Source organism: Aristolochia californica, unplaced genomic scaffold (assembly GCF_029961685.1).
Source record: "Aristolochia californica isolate CCGP_79_NKW_82.1479 unplaced genomic scaffold, dmAriCali1.0.hap1 SCAF_4, whole genome shotgun sequence".
NCBI classification, from domain to species: domain Eukaryota; kingdom Viridiplantae; phylum Streptophyta; class Magnoliopsida; order Piperales; family Aristolochiaceae; genus Aristolochia; species Aristolochia californica.
Genome location: NW_027182103.1, coordinates 46,348,606 through 46,360,200, shown reverse-complemented (window position 1 = coordinate 46,360,200; position 11,595 = coordinate 46,348,606). Strand labels below are relative to the sequence as shown.

General features: G+C 36.1%; 1 protein-coding gene across 3 annotated transcripts in view; it reads left to right on the top strand.

The window, feature by feature from the left end:
- Nucleotides 1-820: 820 nt before the first annotated feature.
- LOC137962824 (protein PIR) overlaps nucleotides 821-11,595 on the top strand; it is a 31,402-nt gene continuing 20,627 nt past the window's right edge. The window contains exons 1-12 of one of the 3 annotated variants that reach the window (XM_068809911.1): nucleotides 821-943; nucleotides 1,134-1,232; nucleotides 1,785-1,857; nucleotides 2,129-2,193; nucleotides 2,439-2,516; nucleotides 2,649-2,768; nucleotides 8,488-8,558; nucleotides 8,736-8,828; nucleotides 10,584-10,653; nucleotides 10,796-10,860; nucleotides 10,987-11,182; nucleotides 11,304-11,455. In XM_068809911.1, the coding sequence (XP_068666012.1) occupies nucleotides 1,179-1,232; nucleotides 1,785-1,857; nucleotides 2,129-2,193; nucleotides 2,439-2,516; nucleotides 2,649-2,768; nucleotides 8,488-8,558; nucleotides 8,736-8,828; nucleotides 10,584-10,653; nucleotides 10,796-10,860; nucleotides 10,987-11,182; nucleotides 11,304-11,455 (1,037 nt within the window). In that variant the 5' untranslated portion in view covers nucleotides 821-943; nucleotides 1,134-1,178. Of the gene's footprint in view, nucleotides 1,034-1,116; nucleotides 1,233-1,784; nucleotides 1,858-2,128; nucleotides 2,194-2,438; nucleotides 2,517-2,648; nucleotides 2,769-8,487; nucleotides 8,559-8,735; nucleotides 8,829-10,583; nucleotides 10,654-10,795; nucleotides 10,861-10,986; nucleotides 11,183-11,303; nucleotides 11,456-11,595 lie in introns of all 3 variants that reach the window. The other 2 variants (XM_068809913.1, XM_068809912.1) reach the window with 2 other exon arrangements.

Here is an 11,595-nt window from a genome sequence, read left to right as displayed (position 1 = left end):
ATTACATTAAGGAATTAAGAAAAATAAAGTACTAATTATATTAAAAAAGTATGTTTGAAATAATTAATAATCAAAATTTATATTTTATATTATATTAAAGTAAAGGTAATGAAATGAAACATGTAAGAATTTTTAAAACCAAAAATTAATATTAAAAAAATAATAATTACAAAATAACCTAAATCAATCATAAAAATAAAATGGGAGAAAAACACGTAAACTGAAGTGGAGGATGATGTGGCTGACCAATGACATATCAGTTGACAGGGCATAAAACTCTTCAGTGCTGATTTGGCATAAAAAAACACAGAAACGGCGAAGAATTAAAAAGGAACAAGAACAAATCTTCTCCTACTCCGGCGTCTAGTATCGATTCATCTAGTTCGTTCTCTAGTCGCTAATCAGGAACTGTTACCATTTCGAGCTGCAAATTTCACTCATAACTTCCTCAACGTTTTCAGTCTGTGTAGCTCTCTAATAGTTAGTCCTCCCCCCTATGAAATGATGGCGCGACGTGGCGAGGAGTAACTCAATTTGTTTTATTAGGAAACTCCTTTACGTTTGCGTCAATGCAAAGGCTGTTCCGAAGATTTCATTTTGAGTCCGTCTGAAGCAAAAAGAGCTCTGAATTATGGGTTTGAAACAGTGAAGACTGACTGGAGTCATTGCGTTAACAAAAAGCTAAGAAGGTTAGATGATTATTCCCTTGTTGTTCCCTTGTTGGTACTGGTTGGGTCCTACTTCCTGAACGCCTGAGTCACCGAGGTCCATGGCATTTTTAGTAAATCAGTGAGATTTAAAGGATTGTTTCACGGATTCCTCTCACCCGCTTCGTTCCGAGTTCCGACAGCGAGCGTCTCAGACAACTTCCAACAAACGCTGCCGATTCGGAGATCTTTCCTCCGTTGTACGAAGGAGGAAAAGGAACGCAAGAGATCTTCATGTAGTTATTTCACTCCATCAACGCAGTCATTGTTCCTTTTTACTCTGAGAACTCGCGGATTTTCTTAAATTCTTTTGCTTAGCCTGCAAAGTGGGTGTGGATCATGCAGACTTCGATTCTTTTGGAATCATTTTTTGCAATGCTATTATTTTTTTTTGATAGTTATGCTGCAGTATTAATTTTTCAACAGATCGAGCAACGAGTCCTTGTTTAAGTTTGTCAATTGAAGATCTCCATGGCCGTTCCCATCGAAGAAGCCATTGCTGCTCTGTCGACATTCTCTTTGGAGGTAGTTGAAGGAAACTGGTTTTACTTTCATATTTCTGAACTAGATTAAGTTATGCAACGTATTTGAATTGAGATGGCGGGTGAAGATTTGCGGGAAATTTCGTTGGTAGTGTTAAAAGCGTACTTAAGTGTTAAAACTCTGTGTATGCTTCCGTTTGACTTCCTTCGTCTTAGTGTCTTTATCGTGTTTGTCTGCGCTGATTGCTCTGCTGTTCTACTGGATGCGTTGTATTGAATTCTTTGTTATTTGTGTTTGTGTTTTTCCATTTTTTTTTTAATGTTCGTGAAGCCAAATCTTGTTCTGAAGGCAGAAACAACGTATTCTCTCTCTCTTAGATAAAATATACAATTGCGTTCATATTACTGCTAGTTCTGCTAGTCAATGTAGCATATGCATTACAAACCGGATGCTTTATCTTCAGACACGTAGGCTCATTTCCCACTATTGGCATATCCATTTGCTCGGTTAGAGGTGTTGATAGTTATAACTTTCTTTTGCCCCCACCTTTTTTATTTTGAAATACGGCTATTTTATTTTGAAATGCTGTTGCAGGATGATCAGCCAGACATGCAGGGAATGGCTGTTATGTTATCAACCGAAAGATATGCAACCAACAGCCCAATTGGTACGATTTTTATATTTTACTTAAGTGGGTATGAAACATTTGTTGGCTTATTATTGTTCAGAAAATATGTTAAAACTTATTTCTGTAACAAGAACATAAATCATTATCATATTATGTTTTATTATCTTTTCTTTCTGCTATATATGATTGAATAAGAACTCATAAATCTCACTACATCCACAAACTTTCTTCTTTCTACAATGGTCTTCCTTGCTTAATCCTTGAATGCTTCTAAAATTTTTTGTCCTAACAATCCATTTTCATTTTGTAGAATATTGTGATGTCTCTGCATACCGGTTGTCACTAGTGGAAGATACAAAAGCCATCAATCAGCTGGTGCAGTACCCTTACTATTATCCTTATTTATTTGCTATATGTATGTGTATATACTTATCTCTATGTTTGTACATATCTGAGTGCAAGCAGTGGTTAGCAAATTCAGTAGTGTTTTGGACAGGCTCTCTTGCAGTCCTTTTTTTGCATCTCTACTCTTTTTCTTAAAAGAGCATCTCTACTCTTTGTTAGCTGTAGGAAATGCCACTGGTGATTTTCTTTAGTTAATTAAGGTAAATCTCATGCAGGATACCCTAGTTCAAGAAGGCACGGAGATGGCATCTGTGCTGTATACATATCGCAGCTGTGTCAAAGCACTTCCCCAGGTTATTTTCAGTTCATGGGTTTGAATTGAGAAGTTTCATGAAACATTCATACTATGATGGCTAGAATGTTAACCTTTCTACTGCGGTTCTTTGTGTTTTGTATACCTAATAATCTATAAAATTTTGATGCAGCTGCCAGATTCCATGAAGCAAAGTCAAGCTGACTTGTATTTAGAGACTTATCAAGTTCTGGACTTGGAGATGAGTCGACTACGTGAAATTCAACGATGGCAAGGATCTGCTGCTTCTAAAGTATGTATTCCTTATAATTTTGTTAATATTGGTGACTAATATTTTGTGTGTCTCAGCCTCTTTGCAAACTCTGTTCAAAGTCTCATTCTTTGTCTGATAGGCATTTATGGGAATTCTTTTGGTGTCCTACTCATTTTAAATGCAGAGTTCTTCTCATTCTTTTTTTTTTTTTTGTTATCTAGATGAGGAAACCTTTCTTTGGTTTGCTATGTTGATTTGTTTTATTCTCTTTATATACATATATATTTGAAGACTGAAAAATAAGATTAGATTGAGAAAAGAAGAGCATTAGATGCTTCTGAAGAAGAAAAAAAGTAGAAAGCAAACTGGGAAAATATTATGAGATTAATCTAAGAGGAGGAGATAAAAAAAATGGAGTTTTTAAATTGATCCTCGTACTTATGAAATCTTAAATATTTTGTTCTTTATAATTTTTCTACACGTAAAATTTGAACTTGAAAAGAAAAAAAAAAAGGGTTTGCATCTAATTCACATTTGCTAAATTGTGTTGCTCCTTATTTGTTCTCTTTGTGACTGTAAATGTATATTGAAAGACTATTTGCTTTAATTGTTTGATATGAAAGTTTGCCATTTTATGTTGATTGTATTTTTCTTGACAAGCTCTCACTCTCCTCTCTTGTTATAACTAATGCATAGATTTGTTATTAGGTAAGCCCATCTTTTTTGACCAGCATGTACACTTCTACATTCAGGCTGAGTTGTTGATTTGGACTTACATAAGAGGGTTGTTAATGACTATTTTCTCACCACTACTGTTGGCTTGGATGATCCAAAAATTATTCGTTGGAAAAAAGCCTTTTAACTTCAGCTATTCATTTTGGGGACCTTGTCCTTTCCAACATGGTATCAAAGTGAATCTATGCCCGATTCTGTTTCAGCTATGTCACCCATCTTTATGCTCTCTACATCTCAAGCTGGTTATCCGTTTAGGCTTGGAAGTGAAGTGTTCGTGGGTAAAAGCTACCCTGTTCTATGATCCCCACATTTGTTTCACATCCTTCCTTCAGGCTTGGACAAGAGGAGGGTTACTAACTGGTGAATAATCTTGGATCCATTTAGGCCTTGGGTGATCCTGATTTTATTAGTTGAAAAGAGGCATCCAAACTTTTTGGACGGATCTTGCTCATCCTTTTCAATATTTCTTGCAAGCATCAAGCTCATTATGAGGAGCTTTGTCCCTTTATCACACTCAGCTACCTCTTGTTGACACCCATTTGAAGCTAGCTTCCAGTTTGATTGTGACTTTTATGGATGAACCTTGTTCTTGTTTGAGTACTACAAGATCATTCAGTACATAATTATTGTCATGTAATTGGATTTGTGAAATGTAGAAAATTGAGGAATAAAAGAAGAACAAGGAGAAATAAAGAGAAGAGAGAGGGAAGAATGCATGCAATCTACACTCTATGGGGGGAGAAAGTCGACCTCCTTTATTTAAGAGTTGTTTAAGTAAAATAGATGAATGTAAAAATCCAGATTTGGGTGAAGGAAGAGGAGAAAATTGAGAGAAAAAGGAGAAAGGAGAAGAAGAAATTTCCAAAGAGCCTGAAAGGCTTTGTGGGAACTATGCACAAATTCTTAGACTTCTTAAATAGGTGTTTTGAGTAAAAATTACAAAAATGACCCCTAAAAAAGGCTTCCATCACTTCATCCATAATCTGCTTCCACTTAGGAGAGACCGATGCTTCCTGCACTGAAGAAGGAATAGTAAATGAAGACAAAGGCAAAACAAACTTTTTGAAAGGACCTTCCTACACTTGTAAGGGGGAGGCCTTCCTAATCTTGTTTTTGTTTGGTTTAATGAATGCATCACTTTTGAAAAAAAAAAACTTTTTGAAAGGACCAGTCAAGAAATCAAAGAAGACAAATTGAAATATAGGATTTCTAGTGGATTTATGAACACATTTCCTAATACCAATAGGGAGGTTCAGATTACTTCAGGAGATGCAAATGAAGAAGATACTGGCTAAGGTAGTGGTGAGAGAGCCTTTGAGGGGGTCTTGGGAAGTTTTTGGCGTTATTAAACCTGTAGTGGCTTTGGTCCTACCACACTTGGCACTGAGCTAGTAACATCCTCCATATGCCTAGGAGCATATGGAAGATAACTTATCTGACATAGGGAAACATAGAACATTTTCAAAGAAGGTAACATCAGTTGATACAAGCGTCTTCGTAGTGGAAGGACAATAATACTTATAGCTTTTATGTGTGTGGGAATAACCTTGAAACACGCATTTAACATCTTCGGGGCACAATTTATCAATGGACTGGCTAAAAACATGCACAAAACACACACATCCAAATATACTAGGACAAAGAGGAAATAGTTCATCATCAAATTTAAAAATTTGAAAGGGGATTTTTCTCCCAATTACTGAAGAAAATATTTTGTTTATAAGAAAATAGGCAATAAGCATTGCATCTCCCCAAATCTTACTGGGGTGATGCAACTCAAGAAGATGCAAATGAAGTAGCATAATACAAGCAACTTCAAGAAGACAATTCTTTCTTTTTGCAACTCCATTTTGTTGAGGAGTGAATACACATGAAGACTGATGAATAGTAATATGATTCTGACAAAAGGAATCAAATTAATGGTTCATAAACTCAAACCCATTATTAGTAAGAATGATACAAAGAAAAACACTAAACAAAAAAATACACTAACACACCCAAGTAGATTGACTAAAATCATTAATAAATGAAATAAAGTACTTATATCTAAAGATATCGGGGATAGGCTGAGGTCCCCATGCATTTGAATATATTGTTTAACAAAAATGCTACTTTTAACCTAAGGCCGTTTGGTCTAGTGGTATTCTCTTTACATCAGGTATGTCAGGTCGCGAGTTCGAATCGCGCCACGCCCCTCTCAAAAAAAAAATGCTACTTTTACTTTGGCTTGATGGGAATGACGCTGGATGATGCTTCCTGAGCTAGCAAGACTCACCTGAAACGTTAAGCTGGATGGCAATGCTGAAAATAATTGGATCTTTTTTGGGGAAGGATGGCTTAATTGCAAATACAATTGGAATGGTGAATTGGCCACATGGAACGGTGATGAAGCGTGTTGTGGTGACCATGCCCATCTCTCTCACGACTTGAACCAATCGTCATGTTCTTCTAGATGTCTTGAAACACACAATGAATAGGATGGAAGGTCACTGAGAAATTCAAAAATTTAGCAAGTAGGCTTATAGGAAATTTGGGAACAAAAAAGACTAAGCCTAATGACAAAGAGGAAGTAAATTGAACTTTGTCTACTTCATTGATTGGTGAAATGGAACCATTAGCAAGAGTAACATGTTTAAATTTAGAGGGTCAACCAAGGAATGTAAACAGAGAGGACATAGCTGACATATATGATGATACACCTGAATCAATAATGCGTAAAGAAAATAGATTCACATATAAGGTAGACTTACCTGAACTAGCTAGAGTAGCTGTAGGAAGTGTAGGCTGAACAATGGATGCAAATGAAGAAGAGGAAGAGGTCAACTATGCTATCAGTTGGGCCAAGCTCATCTAGGGCACTAGGTACAATACCATCAATTCAACTAGGAGATGTCTCACCGCTTTTTGGTATAGTAAAATTTGCCCAAGTTGGTTTACCAAAATCATCCTAACACTTATAAGAAAAATGATTGGTGCTCCTGCAATGTACACACGTTCAATCACCTTCATTTTCACCACAACTTCTGCCTCTATTAGGGCTTTCTCAACCTCTTTCTCTACTACCTCCTCCACGTTCATGTGTGGTCTCTGACTGACTTTGTGTAAGCTGAATGTTGAGGACAACAACCTCCACCCCCTTAGTTTTTTACTATCATTTGATGTCACAACTGTCTCTGCATGCATTACCCTGTTAAAAGCCTTTAGGAGTAATGACACATCATTAGAGGCTAGCAATTGAGCTTTAACATCATCAAACTTGGGTCCCAAAAGAACTTAGCCACATGAATCTATCCCTGATGCTTCAGAAGTTTTTTATTGTCTGTGGTAAATAGATAGTAGATACTAATCTCCTTTAAAATACTTTGCGACTCACTATAATAGTCAATTATTGTCTTGTCACCCCTCTTTAGATTAAACAACTTGACATACACATAAAATTTGGACAAATTACTTTCCTTTACATATGAAGACTCAAGAGAAGTCCATATTTCCTTTGCAGTTTCACAATTCATAATCTGACTTCTAAATTTTGAATGTATGCTATTAAGTAACCAGGTCATTGAAATTGCTTCTCAATTTTCTTGTATTTGGTCTCACATTCCGAGATATGCTAACTCGGTGGCAGATGTGTTTGCCAAGTCGGGAGCAACCTTTCAATCTCTTGTTGTTAGGGATTTGTTCCTTGCTTATTTGTAATTCTTTATGTTAATATATACATCCTTTTCAAAAAAAAAAAAAAGTAACCAGGTCTTTGCTTGAGTATTCTCTACTGCCCAATCATCAGTAGTAGGAACTTGTGGATCATCTCTAATAGATTTAGTTTTTCTTTTAGTCTTTAGATAGATTCGAACAGATTTGGATCAATTGATGTTATTTTGGTCATTCAACTTCTCTGAAGTAATGACTAGAGTATCTTTATCTTCTAAATTTCCAAAATCTCTTGTAGGTGTCAGCTATAATAGAATAAATTACTTAGCACCAGAAACAATAATTATCAATCACAATAGGATGCTTGCGTAGGCAGTGTGTGCCCCACTCCAATAACAATTCGGGCTTCCAAAAGTTTTGATCTAGCCACAATCACCCAATTTGAGAAGTAGCAAGAGTTGAATCAACACCGCAAATGGAATTTCACAACAAAATTATGCATGATGTCAGCATATATTGTGACGATACATTCACTAGACAAAGGATTGAAGCCCTGTGCAGAACTCAACTAGAATAATCCCTAGACATAGCCCTCTAGGGGCACAAATACACATGCAATTGCTCAATTGGTAGCACAAGCCATTAACCCTAGGGTTGGGGCATAGAAGAAATTGGAAAAAAATCTAACCTTGACGTTCAATCATTAAAATTTTTTGAAATTCCCTTTTCCTGGAATTTGCAAACTTCAGAAAGATGAAAAAAGAATGCCTAACAAGCTCTGAAACGGGATCTTATGGCTCTGATAGCATGTGAAAGGTAGAAAATTAAGGAACAAAAATAGAAAAAAGAAGAAATAGAGAAAAGAGAGAGGGAAGAGTGCGTGAAACTTGCATTCAGTAAAAATGATTCCCTTCTTTTATTTAAGAATCACTTAACTGAATAGATGAAATATACAAGAATGCCCCTCATGACTTTACCTCTCATAACTCATTAAATACATATCAGTATCATATGAAAATTAAAACTTGTACTTCTACCAATGAAGCCACCTTACTGCTATTCCTAGTGATCCATACTTCTAGGGTAAAAAAGACCAAATTATCCTTATATGAATTTTAACAGGAAACTGTTATAGGACCAATGTGGTTGTGCCTGTATCTTAGATGGTGATTCCATTGAAGATAATTCAATGGTATTTCATTGGTAATTTTTATATCTTTTTGTTGTTTTTGAAAATTATTTCTTAATATGTACCTTTTTTCCCTCAAGTGAGTCTACAATAGTTAGAGGTTGGTTTCCTGTTCTGTCTATTGTGAATCCAAAAGCTATGCACCACAGAACACTTTCAACTAACTTTAAGGTTTGTCTGGTGCAGCTAGCCGTGGATATGCAACGTTTTTCTAGGCCAGAACGCCGCATAAATGGTCCTTCAGTCACTCATCTTTGGTGGGTAGACTTCTTCATTTGTTTTGTCCTACTTACCTGTTTACTTTGGTGCTTTTGTTCTTTTTCGAATTTTTGAGGTTAAAATCTTACTTTAACATATTCTTTCATTATTCACAAATATGAAGTTTACCTAATTATTTGACTTGAACCTAATGAAATTCTGTTATTCATCTTCAGGTCTATGTTGAAGTTGCTTGATGTTTTAGTGCAACTTGATCATCTTAAAAATGCCAAAGCAAGCATTCCCAATGATTTTTCTTGGTACAAGAGGTATGCTTTTCATACTAGTTATTTGAATTTCCAGTATACGGCACCACAGAAATTAAAAATTGTTTTAATGCTTGAGGCATTAAGCTTGGTTAGGCTGCCTTTTGTTCTATTCTTTATGTTATTTGTAATTCACATTGAAGACTTCCATGTTTTTATGTCTGTCGATCTTTAAAATCTTAGTTCAATATGAACATCAGCATTTTTGAGCATGCTTTTTATGCATCTCAAGTCATTTAATTAACTGTACAAGGCATGATTAATTTCATTGCATTTGAATTTTCTTTTTAGTGCTTCTTCTCCTTCCATCTATGGTCTTACAGTTGATTGCAATTGCCTGGGACCAATCTGGCAGCATTCCCCCCTTGCATCTTGACAAATCTTAGATCAGTTCTACCTCTAGAGAAAGCTAACACATTGATTTTTCCAACATCCCTCATTGGTGAACTGCTTAACTGACTCCCTGGCTGGAAATGGGTCTTCTCTTTAGCTCCTTGTGTGGGAGATTCCGCCTACTGTAGTTGGCTGTTTTGTCTTTTAGCTTCTGATGTTTTTTCTTTTGTTTTTTTTCTTGATCTTGAGTCCATACTCTTTTCGCTCTTCCAATAATATCTTGCATTGCCATCATTTTCAAAACATAACTGTTAAGGAATAGTCCCACATTGATTAGTGAGTACAAAGATCTTGAGTTTATTAGTTGGGAAAAAGGTTTTCTAAGTTGGCTAGTCATTTTGGGATGGGCTTTGGACCCAACTTTACCTGGTATCAGAGCAAGTACTCATATGTGGGCTTACACCTAAATTATCTACTTATAGAGCCACAAAAGAGGGCCTAGACCTAAACTATCTACTTGCAGGGCCACAAAAGAGGGCCTACACCTAAATTATCCACTTGCAGGACCTCAAAAGAGGGCCTACACTTAAAATTATCCACTTGTAGAGTCACAAAAAAAAGCCTACACATGAGGGGGAGTGTTAAGGAATAGTCTCACATGGATTAATGAGTATAAAGATCTTGAGTTTATTAGCTGGGAAAAAAGTTTCTTAAGTTGGCTAGTCGGGCCTACACCTCAACTATCTACTTGCAGAGCCACAAAAGAGGGCCTACACCTAAATTATCCACTTGTAGAGCCATAAAAAGAGGGCCTACACTTAAAATTATCTATTTGTAGAGCCACAAAAAAGGGTCTACACGTGAGGGAGAGTGTTAAGGAATCGTCCCACATGGATTAGTGAGTACAAAGATCTTGAGTTTATTAGTTGGGAAAGGGGTTTCTTAAATTGGCAAGTCATTTTGGGATGGGCCTTGGACCCAACTTTACAATAACAAAATCAGTATTTGTATTGAGCAACAATACTTTGGGATGTGTTTCAGTTGCAAATAACTGCCGTAAAAAATTGGTGTCCTACTTGCCTTTTCTGCTGATTTTTTACCAGGATTACTGAAGAAATGGCATGCAAGCATGAGTGATAACAAGAAAAATTGCCTTGAAATACTTATTTTTCAATATACTCTTTGCCCTCTCTGAGAAAAGATTATCACAGTTGATTCCTATGTCTAGCCTTCTTGATTGAATCCTTTCTCCAGGCAGTATCAATTACTCCAAACAAATGATTCTTTATATGGTGGTGTTTGTTGGTGGTGTATCTCATGCTACTTTCTAAATTGTGCATCATGGCAACTATGCTGTGGGTTTACTAACAACTTCTTGCTTAGTCACAGTAAGTTTAATTTTAACCCTCTTTTTGTTTTCTTCAGGACATTTACTCAAGTCAGTGTTCATTGGCAGGACACTGATTCGATGAGGGAGGAGTTAGATGATTTGCAGGTTGTGATTCATCTCCTCCTGAATAATTTTTTCTATGTCAAAATGATTTTTCTTATCTGATTTTTATTAATGAACTAGGAAGGAGCAATAACAACAATCAACTCATATTTTGCTCCATTGTAACTATATCTTTTTTTGGCAGATTTTCTTAAGCACAAGATGGGCTATTTTGCTGAACTTGCATGTTGAGATGTTCAGGGTTAACAAGTATCCTCTATATATTCAGATTTAATTCCAAGCACCTGCACAATAGGTGATTCCATGTGATATTTTATATGATACTGAGTTTTGTATCATGTCCATATCCATTTGAAGGCCTTGACTTGAAGATAGTGTGGAGGACATTCTACAAGTTCTCATTGTTTTTTGTGTTGAATCTCTGGAGTTGGATTATGCACTTTTGTTCCCCGAGCGCCATACTCTCCATCGTGTTTTACCTGTACTTGTTGTTTTAGCGACATCCTCAGAAAAAGATAGTGAGTCTTTATATAAGAGGGTGAAAATCAACCGGCTTATCAATATATTCAAGGTAAGTTGCTTTTGTGCAGTTTCATTTTTCAAGCTATAGATGCTTGCAAGATTCTTATCAGTTTGCTGGATGCTACAGAGCTTTTGGCCTCCCTAAAGTCCAGTCATTTATTTTTTTGCAGAATGATCCTGTTATTCCCGCATTCCCTGATCTTCATCTTTCTCCTGCTGCAATAATGAAAGAGCTCTCAATGTACTTCCAAAAGTTTTCAAGTCAAACTCGTCTTTTAACGCTTCCTGCACCTCATGAGATCCCGCCACGCGAGACACAAGAATATCCTGTGCAATTTGTATTTTTAATACTGCATAAACTTGAATAATGATTTGTCTACTATTTTTTATGTTTCCAATGATTAAACTCTTGGATAATTCTGCAACACTCTATTGAAATTATGCATTTTTGACAGATTTTCT